This window comes from Labeo rohita, chromosome 23, assembly GCF_022985175.1.
Source record: "Labeo rohita strain BAU-BD-2019 chromosome 23, IGBB_LRoh.1.0, whole genome shotgun sequence".
Classification (NCBI taxonomy): Eukaryota; Metazoa; Chordata; class Actinopteri; order Cypriniformes; family Cyprinidae; genus Labeo; species Labeo rohita.
The window spans coordinates 22,527,473-22,540,941 of record NC_066891.1 but is presented as its reverse complement, the minus strand read 5'-3'; the positions used below and the strand labels follow the sequence as shown (position 1 = coordinate 22,540,941).

Genomic DNA, 13,469 nt, shown 5'->3' with positions numbered 1-13,469 from the left:
CTAAAATAACAGCTACCCAGGAAGCATTTATGGGCAACATAAGTGCATACAACGTTTTGAGTGTCAAATGCATACTTGTATGTTTGGAAACAGTTGATTTTGGTGATTTTTATTATTTTACAGCATCACACCACAGGCATCAACTGTGAGCGCTGTATTCCTGGATACTACAGATCACCTGATCATCCTCTGGATTCCCCATTTGCCTGTTCAGGTGAGTCTCCAGTCATACACAGTGTTATTTCTATCTAGCTTTAATTTTGGAGAGTGTTTGCAGGGAAGGTGGGATCTTATGTTTTCAAAGCTAGCTTGCTGTTGCTAGCCTCTCCAAAATTGTCGACCCTACATTTAAATAAAGTGTAGATATTGATTCTTTTGTCGTCCCATGAGTCTGTCATGTGTTTTGCAGAGTGTCACTGCAAGTCTGCGTTTACTGATGGCACATGTGAGGATCTGACTGGACGCTGTTACTGTAAACCCAACTACACTGGCGAAAACTGTGACACGTGTGCAGAGGGATACGAAGGCTTCCCAGAATGCTACCGTAAGTCTCTTTCTGTGTGTGTTTCTTTGAAGCTTTCATGAAGGTTTCAGTTGAATTCATCCAGTGTGGATAATTATCTCTTTAAAAAAATCCTTATTGTTTATTATGCATATGTTTGTTTGCTTGTGTTTATTTCTGTCAGAGGTCTACATCAGTGGAGAGGCCAGACCTGCAGGGGAAATCATCAGTAATACACTAATTTGATTCAGTTTAATTCATTTTGATCTGATTTGATTCTTATTCTCATTCTCTTATTCTTATTCTCATTCATACATTTTTGCAGACTGTGAGTGCAGCGCTGCGGGTACAGAAGGAAACTCTTGCAGGCCGGACCCTCGCACCAATACATGTGTGTGTAAACCTGAATTCACTGGAGAACACTGTGACACCTGTGCTCCTGGTCATTTTGGCCTCAACTGCCAGCGTAAGAACACACACACTCTCTGTAGGGATTGCCCTTTCAATGTCAATGCCACTGACATCACATGATTATAAACATTTTAAATAAATAAACTAGGGCTGGCAAACGATTAATCGCAATTAATTGCATACAAAATAATACTTTGAGTTTGCCTAATATATGTGTGTGTACTGTGTGTAATTATTATGTATATATAAATACACACAAATTACTGTACATATTTAAGAGAAATATGTTATGTACAAAATATTTTTTATGTATATGTTTTATTAATTCTATAAAAAGTATAATAAATACATATACTTGTAAATATTTCTTAAATATATATATGAATGTATTTGTATTTATTTATACATAATAATTACACACAGTACACACACATATATTAGGCAAACTCAAACTTTTATTTTGTGTGCGAAAATAAACAAAAATAAACTAATGAAATAAATAGGTACATGTGAGGTATAGTTTTAAAGTTTACTTTACAGTCATTAACCAACATAATCAGCAGTTCATGTCTATTTAAATATTTAATATATTATACTATATCTGAATGTACAGTATAATTTAAAAAATAGGCTAATATTTAATGTTTTTATGACTCCTATCATTGTCACTGAGTGGTATTTTTATTATGTTTTTTGTTAGCATATTGTTTACATGTCCTTTAAGTCCCAGAATAGATCAACTGTCCCGTTCTTCTTTTTTCTTTTCTGTGTAATCCACTACAGCAGGTGACATCTGAACAAACACATGCAGATTATCGCATCAGTGTTAGTCTGTCTGCTGAACTGTTGTTGATCTTGTGCATAGTTGGAGTGTTTGTGAGTACAATATACCACCCAATGACAAAGGCAATGCAAACATGCCCACATTCTTGCTCTGCTCCCTTCCCCCCCAGGCTGTCAGTGTTCAAGCCAGGGTTGCCTGGATGGGTCCTGCGATGCAGTAACGGGCCAGTGTGTGTGTCGGAGCGGGTTTCAGGGGTATTCATGCGAGCAGTGTGCGCCCGGCTACTTCAGCTACCCACTGTGCCAATGTGAGTGCTTGCCAACTCTAATCTCACTAAACTTCAAATTCCCCCATGAGTGCTGCCAAACCGTGAACTTTACAGTGCAGCCACAATAACAGCTTCCTGTTCTTTTACTGCTCTGTTTAAGGTCAACATGAATTTATAATAGACCCTGTTTAGTTTCGTAACACACATTCTTGGTCTCATTGCGTTTATCAGAACTTTCAGTGAGTTTACATTATTACACCAGTAGATGGCATCAAGTGACTATTTGTGTGAAGGAGTCATTTGAATCATTCTCTTAACCAAATAGATTTGTGCACTGATTCATTCAGGAACAAATTATTTGAAAACACTGATTTATTCTAAAGTGAAACAAGTGACTGTCTTTATGAGTGAGTCAGTTGAAATGGATTCATTCAAAAACACTGTTTCATTCAGGAACAGAACAAGTGACTCATTTATGAGTCCCTGAATATTTTACTCAACTGACTTGTTCAAAAACACTGAATCATTCCGGAACATAACAAGTGACTGTCTTGATAAGCGAGTTAATGAATTATCTACTTGACCAGATTCATTTTTTCAAAAACTTTGTTTCATTCAGTTACAAAACAAGTCTTAAGGAGCCATTTCATCTTTTAGTAAACTGATTTGTTAAAAATTAAATCAATCATTCAGGAACAAAAAAGTGATTGTTTTCACATTGTCAAGTGACTTTTTATGAGTCAGTCAATGTTTTACTCAACAGACTTCATCAAAAACACTCATTTATTCAGAAATGAAACAAAAGTGTCTGTCTTGATAAGTGAGTAATTGAATAATTCGCTCAACCAGATTGATTTGTTCAGAAATGTAGTTTTAATCAGGTATGAAACAAGCATGAGTCACTGAACCTTTTACGCAGCTGATTTGTTTAAAAACAAACCAAAAGTGACTGCCTTAATGAGCCATTTAATCTTTTAGTCAATTGATTTGTTCAAAAGCACTGAATTATTCAGGAACAAAAAAGTGTTTGTCTTCATGAGTCATTTGAATTGTTCACTCATCTGATTATTCGAAAATACTCAATCATTCTCTAATGAAACAAGTGACTGTCTTTATAATGAATCATTTGAATCATTCTCTCAACCAAATATGTTTGTTCAAAAATATCCATTCAGGAACAAAACAAGTGACTGTCTTCTTGAGTCACTGAATCTTTTACTCAGCTGATTTGTTCAAAAACACTGATTCATTAAGGAACAAAAAAGGGACTGCCTTAAAGAGTCATTTAATCTTTTAGTCAACTGATTTGTTCAAAAACACTGAATCATTCAGGAAAAAAGTGTTTGTCATCATAAGTGAGTCATTTGAATTGTTTACTTGTTTGAAAATACTGATTAATTCTGAAATTAAACAAGTGATTGTCTTTATGAGTGAATCATTTAAATAAGTCTCTCAAATATATTTCTTCAGAAACATTTGTTCAGGAACAAGTGACTTTTTATGTGTCATTGAATATTTTACTCAAATGACTTGTTCAAAATCACTGATTCATTCAGAAACAAAACAAGTGGCTGTCTTGATACTGATTTGTTCAGAAACATAGTTTCATTTAGGTATGTAACAAGAGACTCTTCATGAGTCACTGAATCTTTTACTCAACTGATTTTTTCAAAAACACTCATTCATTCAGGAACAAAACATGACTGCCTTAATGAGCCATTTAATCTTTTGGTCAACTGATATGTCCAGAAGCACTGATTGAAAAAAGTATTCATAAGGGAGTTTGAATTGTTTACACAATGGATTTATTTAAACATATTCATTCTGAAAAGAAGTGTGACTGTCTTCATGAGTAAAATCATTTGAATCATTCTCTCAACCAAATAGATTTGTTCAAAAACCTTAATTCATTCAGGAACAAAAAAGTGACTGTCTTTATAAGTGAGTCATTGAATCATTCACCTATCCAAATTATTTTTTTCAAAAACTCTGAATCATTCAGGAAGAAGACAAGTGATTGCCTTTATCAGTCACTGAATCTTTTACTCAACTGATTTGTTTTAAAACTCTAATTCATTCAGGCAAAACAGTCTCCTATGCAAGTTCATCAATATTGAATATTAACATTCTCATTAAATGTCCTTTTTCACTTGGAAATATGTCACAGTACAGAAGTAAGATGAATTGCGAAAGCATTTCTTGTTGACTTCAAAACTAATAGTATTTGATTTCTCTGTCTGTAGATTGTGGTTGCAGCGCTGTGGGTACATTGCCTGAGATATGTGATGTGGCTGGTCAGTGTTTGTGCAGGTCGGAGTTCACTGGTCCTCGCTGTGATCAGTGTCGCTCAGGGTTCCACTCATATCCAAACTGCCAGGGTGAGACACACACACATAAAGTCTGATGTTTGCAAACATCACTGTCTCTATTATCTCGATTCAAACTTTATTTATTTTATTTCCCAGTGTGCACTTGTGATCCTCGTACATCTTTGGACTCCAGCTGTACCCTTTCGGGTCAGTGTAACTGCAGACCCAACTACAGTGGTCCCAAATGTGAGCAGTGTGCATCTGGATACTACGCCTATCCCAGCTGCACACGTAAGTCACATGACTCTCATCACAGGCTAGTATTACCAAATGAAGGACTCTCTGTGCTAACAAGTGATTTTACATTGAAATGTCTCTGTTTCAGCATGTCAGTGTTCAGTGGAGGGCTCTCGCTTCAGCACGTGTGATCCAGTGTCTGGTCAGTGTTTTTGTCTGCCAAACATTGTGGGTCAGAGGTGTGATAGCTGCAGTCCTGGGTCATATGGCTTCCCCCTTTGCCAAGGTGACCTAACTCAGTCAAGTTGCTCAAACAATAATCATGTATATTACATTCATTTAAAGTAGTTCTGATGGTTTTCTTTACCTCCCTACGTTCTAGTTGGGACCTGTAACCCAGCAGGCTCTGTTCATAATGACATCCTGCCTACTGTGGTGAGTACTGCTGTCCAAATATACGCCATTTGAAATATACCTCATATTTTTTACATTGTTATTTTTTAATTAAGGCTGTAAATGAGGATCTTGGACACTTTTTTTGTTTTATAAACATACATTCCTATTTCAGACTCTTAGTGTTTGTGTTTTTGTCGTTTCTCAGGGCTCCTGCCAGTGTCGGCCTAATGTAGAGGGGGTGGCGTGTGATCGCTGTAAGCCTCTCTACTGGAATCTTTCTCCTGATACAGTCTATGGATGCTCAAGTAAGAGAAAAGTTTGGATACACAGTACAAAATGTCATTTTGAGGAAGTGGGCAAGCTTGTATATTAAATATTTTAAATTCGATATCTCTGCTAATGTACGTTATGATTGATTTTCCAGACTGTGACTGTAATACAGTAGGAACTCTGAGCGAGGTTGCAGAGTGCACTCAGGTATGCAAATCAATAATAACTTACTAATCTTACTAATTCAATTCCAAGAGCGTAGTTAACAAACTTCCATCTGTGTTTGAATCAGAGCACCGGCCAGTGTTACTGTAAACCCAACGTGTGCAGCGGCACATGTAACGTGTGCAAAGATGGATACTTCAACCTTCAGAAGGATAATTACTTTGGGTGCCAAGGTACAAAATTAATTCTAAGCAGACATTAAAATACTTAAATAAAGAGATGGCTTAAACTCTTGTGTTTGTGTGCATCTAGGTTGCCAGTGTGACATTGGAGGCTCTGTTAGGCAGGCGTGTGATGAAAGGTACGGGCGGTGTCGATGCAGACCCAATGTGGAGGGACCCAAATGCAACCAGTGAGTAACAGGAGAAGCACACATAGATGTAGCAGTGCACAGGAATCACTTTTATGTGTGCAGGGCTGTCATGACTCTGGTGTGTTTGTTTAGACCTCGGCCAGATCATTATTTCCCAGACCTGCACCATATGAAGTTCGAGGTGGAGGAAGGCACCACTGTGGATGGACGTCCAGTGAGGTTTGGTTACAATCCTCTGGAGTTTGAGAACTTCAGCTGGAGGGGATACGCTCAGATGTCCCCCATACAGGTACACAAACATGCACTTCTGTTTGCATCTTGAAATTTTTTATTATATTTTTGAACGGTAAATAAAAATAACAAATTGTTATAATAATAACACTGTTATGTTAATAATAAAAAACTACAATAACAACAACTAGAGTAAAAATAATAATTATTATTATTATTATTAATCATGTAAATAAGAATTATTAGGTTGTGATTCTTTTTGTTATTATTTTAAATTACGACAACAACAAATTACTATAATAATAATTATAATTATTATACATTATTTGTAATAATAATTATTATATTATTTAAATAATTATAATAAATAGTTATAATAATAATAGTAGTACACAAACACACCTTGATATCAGTTTTTTTTTTTATATTATTGAATGGTAAATAAAAAACCCAATTGTTATAATAATAATACCTTAATATTAATAATAAAAAATACAATAACAATAACAAGAGTAGTAGTAGTAGTAGTAATAATAATTATTATTATTAGGTTTTTAAAATTAGAACAACAGTACTGAATGAAATCACTATAATAATAATAATAATAATAATAATTATTATTATTATTATTATACAATTTTGTAATAATTATTAGTATTATTTAAAATATTCTAGAATTATAATAATAACAACAGTAGTACACAAACACACACTTATGTTTGTGTAATTTTTATTATATTACTGAGTGATCAATAAAAATAACAAATTGTTATTATAATAATACTGTGATGTTAATAATAAAAAACTACATTATTATTATTATTATTATTATTACTGATCTGAAATAATAATATTTTTTATTATAATAACAACAACACTATTGAATGGTAAATAATAATAAAAAATAACTAGAACAATAATTATAATAAAATTATAATAAGAATTATAATAATTCTGTAATAATTCTGTAATATTAATAATAAAAACTATAATAACAACAACTATTATTATACTTCTGTTAATATTATTAATCATAATGATCTGTAATATTAATAGAAATGAAAAATCTATAAAACAACAACATATTGATTGGTTAATAATAATAATAATAATTGCTATAATAATAATAATACCATCTATAATATTGATAATAAAATTATAAAAACTACAGTAATAATTATTATTTTTATTAATGTTAAAGGGGTTATCGGATGCAAAGTTGACTTTTACATGTTGTTTGAACATTAAAGTGTGTTGGCAGTGTATGTGCACATTTGCCCTATAATGATAAAAATCCATGCAGTGGTTTTTAATTAATCTGTAAAAAATAATATCCCCTTTTTCAAATCAAGCCATTCTCAGATGCCTGTCTTTGTGGCGTCACACCGACCGAGGCCGCTCCCACAGAGAGTAGAAAGGGGCGGGGCGAGTTGAGCTCATTTGCATTTAAAGGAACAATCCCTCAGAATGGGTTGATTTTTGCAGAGCTGATTTTGAGGTAAAAAGGTTTTGAGGTAAAAAAGGTAAAAAGGGTTTAGTTTTACACAACCATTGAGAATTTTTAACCAAAGTATATTATAGACTTTTCATTAAGACCCTAAAGAATCATATCAACTTGTGGAAAATGGGCATCCGATGACCCCTTTAATATTTACAGTGATAATAATAATAATATAATAATACATCTATAACAACAACACTTATAATAACAGTAATAAGTATTATTGTTACTACATATTATTGCACATTATATATTATAGCAATTTGTGTGTTTACTTTTTTGTAAAGCACTTTCTTTTTTTTCTTGTCGGATTTCCTGTTTCACTTAGAAATATGTCACCTTACAGAAAATGTGTTATGAATGTTAATGTTGAAGATACTACGAAAATAATGTTAAATATAATAGAACTGTGAATCAACATTAGTTAAATGTATTAAAATGCTATTTTCATTATTATTATTATTTAATGCATGTGTGTAAAATTACACTGAGATGTAGTGTTGCGTGATATGTGATTGAAATGCACTTTGGCTTGGCTGAGGGCTTTGATCATGGCTTTGGATTGGTGCTGCTTGCGTACGTTGGCTGCTGTGTTGGGCTGTAGTGCTGGTTGGTGGTGGTTTTGAGCAACAGCTTTGCATTTGTCTCTCTTTCTGTCTGTCTGTTGTGGGCCGTTCTCTCGCTCTCTTTAGCCTCGGGTTCTGGTTGAGGTGGTGGTTGGCTTTCCAGACCTGTTTCATGTGGTCTTGCACTATGTGAACCGTGGGGGCGTGGACGTGAGGGGGCGGGTCTCTGTGATCGAGGATGGCAGACACTTCCTGTGTGGGAACTGTAAGTTTATGAGCACCCATCTGTTTTAATGATTGGCCTATTCTCCATCTTTCTATCTTCGTTTACTCTCTAAGCTGGTGACTTCCTGCTTTCTTCACAAACCCTCCCTCTTCTCCCCATGTCCAAAACACACTCTCACTGCAACCTGCATCTCAGATCTATCACATGATCACACCCATCTTGATCAGAAAGCCACAGTTCAGGTCTTTAACACAGACCATGTTATGTGCTGTACACCCTCCCCTCCTCTTTCCCCCTTTCTCCTCTTCTCCTTTTCTTCCTTGTCCTCCATCTCAGAATACAGTTAAAATGATGGTGCACGTGCGTGAGGCAGACGTGTATCTCACGCGCTTCATCCTCAGATATGTAAACACGAGGTTGGCCGTGTCCAACGGTAAAATCACTGCCTATCAGAACAGCAGAAGAGGTACGTCTGATGGTTCAATCTGCAAGACCTTCATTCTTACAATGAATCCAAAGGAGAGGTTTAAGAGATTGCTTTGTCCAGCTGCTCTTTTAATACTCAAACAAGCACTGGTCTATATGGCTTATCATAGTTACACCATTGGTTCTTGTAGATATGAAAAGACAGAGCAAAGGGTAATTTTTTTTATTGAGATTTCATATGAAATTTACTTAATTTTATTATTATTTTTTTGTTTTATTTTATTTTTTTATTTTATTTGAAAGAGTAATAGACAATACTGCTCTTTATGCTCTTTATTTATTTATATTATTTTATATTTATATATGTAGCAAATAATCTGATTCTGTGTTAAAAATACAGAGAAAACAGTAATATTGTGAAATATTTAAAATAGTGGTTTTCTATTTTAATATACTTTCAAACATAATTTATTAATATTATTTATTTTCAGCATCATTACTCCAGTCTTCAGGTTCACATGATCCTTCAGAAATCATTTTAATTTGCTGATTTATTATCAATGTTGAAAACAGTTGTGCTGTTTAATATTTTGTTGGAGCCTGTGATTATTTTTTTTAGGATTCTATTATGAATAAAACATTAAAAAGAACAGCATTTATTTAAAATAGAAATGTTTTCTAACAATATACACTAGCGTTTAAAATTTGGGGTTATTACATTTTTTTCTTTCTTTCTTTGAAAGAAATTAATACTTTTATTCGGCAAGGATGTGTTAAATTGATACAAATATTGATAGGGTAATATTGTCAAAGAAGATTTCGATTTTGAATAAATGCTGTTCTTTTTAACTTTTTATTCATCAAAGAATCCTGAAAAAATTATATACATTAAGCAAAAAAAAAGTAGTTTTGCACTACAGGTATAAATTGCATTTTAAGTATATTAAAATAGAAAACCATTATTTTAAATTGTAATTATATTTCACAATATTAGGTTTTTATTTATAATTATACAATTATACGTTTTTTCCAATATTTTTGATCAAATACATGCAGTCTTTGTGAGCATAAGAGACTTATGAACAATTGATATTTTGATAATGTTTAATATTAAATATGTAACTTTCGTGTTTTTTAATTGATTGATCAAATGCTGTGACTGCATTCCCATACAACATGTCACCATTCTTCTCTTTGCAGGCTCTGAGCAGTCCAAACAGATCGTCTTTGCACCCACTTCAGAACCCACGTTTGTGAACGTGCCTCAGAACAGTTTCGTGGAGCCATTTGTCTTGAACCCAGGAACCTGGACTGTTATTATCGAGGCGGAGGGCATTTTACTTGTAGGATCCCCCTCTTAAAGATGTCTTCTGCATTATTCCTGCATTAACAAATCTTGAACACACTCTCTGCCTCTCTTTCTCTCTCTTTCTGCAGGACTACTTGGTGCTGTTGCCCAGTGCATATTACGAGGCTCCTATCCTGCAACTTCAAGTGACTGAACCCTGTTCATACAGCAACACACAGGACGGCAGTCAGAAGTCAGTAGTACAGCAATTTTTTGTGTACATGTCATGTGTATGCCTGCTATATGCAATGTGACTAGAGTAATCTGTCTTTTTGTGTGTTCAGCTGTCTGCAATACATGTATCTGGCTCTGGATGAGTTCCCATCCATCTCCAGCAATGATGCCAATTGCAGGTCTGATAATCACGTGCCCAGACCCTGCCACACTGAAAAGATCACTCCTCGCCATCCCAGCATGGCCATCTGCAGCGGCAATGATGTAAGCATGTGCACGTGTTGAAACAATGTTTGCAAATTTAGACAGTTAAAATAAGTTCACTTTTTTCCATTTTCGAAAAAAAATTATACTTTTATTTAGCAAGGATGCATTAAACTAATAAAAAGTGACAGTAAAGACATTTATAATTTTTAAAAACTTTCTGTTCATCAATGATAATAATAATGAATGTGTTTAACAGCAAATCATTATATTAGAATGATTTCTGAAGGATCATGTGACACTAAAGACTGGAATAATGGTGCTGAAAATTCAACTTCGATCACAGGAATTATCATATTTTTATACAAACAAAATCGTGTCTGTGTGTTCAGATGAACGTTCAGCTGCGTGGTCGTGTTCCTGTTCCTGGAGAGTATGTGTTAGTGGTCGAGTACGCCAGTGAAGACCAACTCCCTCAAACTTTCAATGTGTCTGTCAACTCACCGGGTGAAAGCACTCACCAAGAGGAAATAACCCTGCTCCACTGCAAATACAGGTGTGTTTGTGTGACATTGCAACATTGACCTTTTCTTTTCTTTCAGGCAATCACATTCAACTTGAAGGGGTCATAATCTGTACTTTTTATTTTTACTTCTGCTTTTGGTCAGAACAGTCAGATTTAGTTTACATTTTCCGCTCTTTCTCTGACTCAAAGACTTAAACCTACTGTTTATGATACCATGCCTTAAGGACTTTTATATGACCTCTTATGATTAGCTAGGCACTTTGCATGTACATTAAAATTAGTAATTTAATCTTTTAACATAACATCACAACCCAAGCAAGTTTTAATTAGATATTTTTCCATATTTATCAATATATCAAATACCGTATTTATCTTTTTACTTACTCCTACCTCTGCAATTGCTGACTGATTTGTGTGTATGTCTCTCTGTGTATAGTTTCCTGTGCCGTGCAGTGGCTGTAGATGACAAGAAGCGCGTGGCGATCTTCACTCTCTCCACAGAGGCTGATATCCAGCTTACCACCGACAGGAGCAGCTTTTTCCTTGTGAGAGAGTTTTTCAGCTTGAATCTGCCATAAAAACTATTTGTGTCCATTGTAAACATGCCATTTACAAGTGTGTGTCTGATTTCTCTTTCAGCACAAAGTGTTCCTCATTCCTCGTGCTCAGTTCACCATGGAGTACCTGAAGCCAAGAGTTCACTGCATCAGCACACATGGGCACTTCTCTCCAGACAGGTGACTAACACATACAACATGTAAATCTCAAACTAAGTTTTGTGTGATACATCGTGTGCCATTACACTCAAACACTTGTTTTGTATTTTTTTTTAAACCTTAGATTTTATTGTTAGGTAGAGAACTTTTCTACCCATGTATTTTATTTTATTTTATTTTATTAAATTGTATTGTATTTTATTTTATTTTTTAATTTATTTTATTTCTAATTGCGATTTTACCTACAACCCAATTCTTTTACTGCCTTGCAAGCATTGACCTTTCTGGAAATCACATTTAGTTATATTTCAGACATTTTTATATTATTACTTTAATTCTACATATTTACAGTTATAAGTATCTATGATCATGAGACATTTATTTTATTTTATTTTTTATTTATTTTATTAAATTTTTTGTTTTATTTTTTAGATTTTTATTTTATTTCATATTTTATTTCACAACTTTTCTAATTAACATTTTAATTACCATTTTCAAAACTTTCACTGCTTTCCAAGCACTCGTCTTTCTGGAAATCATATTTATTTTTTTTTAGACATTTTAATATTATAACATTTGACTATTATATATATTTACAGTTATAAATACCTATGATGATAAGAAATGTATTTTATTTTATTTCATTTTATTTTACATTCTTTTACTGTCTTGCAAACACTGACCTTTCTGGAAACCATGTTTTAGTTATTTTTCAGACATTTTTAAATTATGACATTTGACTATTTTACATATTGACAGTCACCTGTGATCATAAGACATTTATGTATTTTATTTAAAATATTGTTTTATTTTATTTTATTTTATTTTATTTTACATTCTTTCACTACCTTGCAAGCACTGACCTTTCTGGAAAATACATTTAGTTATTTTTTAGACATTTTTAAATTGTGACATTTGACTATTCTGCATATTTACAGTTCAAAGTACCTATGATCTTAAGACATTATTTATATTATTTATGTTTTTTATTTTACGTATTTATTTTATTTTATTTTCAGTATTTATGATTATAAGAAATTTAGTTTTTTTTCATTTTATTTTATTTAAGTTTTTCTAACTAACATTTTACTTAAAACTAAATTCTTTCACTGCCTTGCGAGCATTTACTTTTATGAAAATCTTGTTTAGTTATTTTTCAGACATCTTTAAATGATGACATTTGACTATCCTACATACTTACAGTTTTTACATAAGTACCTATGATTATAGACATTCACATGATTTTTAGGTATTTTAGGTAGCAAAGTGAAAACTATCCATGTGTTATCTATCATAATAGGCTTTCTCCTATTGATGGTCATATATTTTATATTCTCTGTCCAGTGGTTCCTGCATCCCGTCTCGTTTCCAGAATCCTCCTCAGTCTCTGGTCCTAAAAGAAGGTCAGGCTTCTTCTGTGCCAGATTCGAACCAGGCTTCAATTCTTGATCCCACCCTTTATGGAGACAGACCTACGACTTCCAGACCGCCAACCGCTGCTGATAACAGTGAACACATGCTTCTGGATCCTAATCAGGTACATCAGGCCCACTATACTCTCATTGCTGTTCAACATCTCTTACTGTTTCTTCAATGTGTTCCTGTCTTGTAGTTTGTCTCTTTCTGATACTTAAATGCTAATGAAAATCACGTCTGTAAGTCTTCTGATGTTCGTCTGTCTGCTTCCTTTCCCAGAATGCTGTAATGTTTTCAACACATGTACATGCACTGGGCCGTTATGTGTTCATTCTGCATTACCATCAGCCCCTTCACCCAACTTACAACATCCAGGTCCACATCAATGGAGGACGCATATGGCAAGGTGAGCAAATAGAT

General features: G+C 33.8%; 1 protein-coding gene across 2 annotated transcripts in view; it reads left to right on the top strand.

Annotated features, from left to right (window-relative positions):
• Positions 1-13,469, top strand: part of lama5 (laminin, alpha 5) — a 74,670-nt gene that overhangs the window by 39,605 nt on the left and 21,596 nt on the right. The window contains exons 9-31 of one of the 2 annotated variants that reach the window (XM_051095977.1): positions 124-214; positions 410-544; positions 687-731; positions 828-968; positions 1,867-2,004; positions 4,209-4,343; positions 4,431-4,565; positions 4,660-4,797; positions 4,894-4,946; positions 5,113-5,212; positions 5,332-5,384; positions 5,470-5,575; positions 5,655-5,754; positions 5,848-6,004; positions 8,576-8,705; positions 9,866-10,008; positions 10,103-10,206; positions 10,298-10,451; positions 10,784-10,947; positions 11,354-11,462; positions 11,557-11,654; positions 12,978-13,170; positions 13,329-13,455. In XM_051095977.1, coding sequence (XP_050951934.1) covers positions 124-214; positions 410-544; positions 687-731; positions 828-968; positions 1,867-2,004; positions 4,209-4,343; positions 4,431-4,565; positions 4,660-4,797; positions 4,894-4,946; positions 5,113-5,212; positions 5,332-5,384; positions 5,470-5,575; positions 5,655-5,754; positions 5,848-6,004; positions 8,576-8,705; positions 9,866-10,008; positions 10,103-10,206; positions 10,298-10,451; positions 10,784-10,947; positions 11,354-11,462; positions 11,557-11,654; positions 12,978-13,170; positions 13,329-13,455 — 2,749 coding nt within the window. Of the gene's footprint in view, positions 1-123; positions 215-409; positions 545-686; positions 732-827; positions 969-1,866; positions 2,005-4,208; positions 4,344-4,430; positions 4,566-4,659; positions 4,798-4,893; positions 4,947-5,112; positions 5,213-5,331; positions 5,385-5,469; positions 5,576-5,654; positions 5,755-5,847; positions 6,005-8,139; positions 8,279-8,575; positions 8,706-9,865; positions 10,009-10,102; positions 10,207-10,297; positions 10,452-10,783; positions 10,948-11,353; positions 11,463-11,556; positions 11,655-12,977; positions 13,171-13,328; positions 13,456-13,469 lie in introns of both variants that reach the window. The other variant, XM_051095975.1, reaches the window with a different exon arrangement.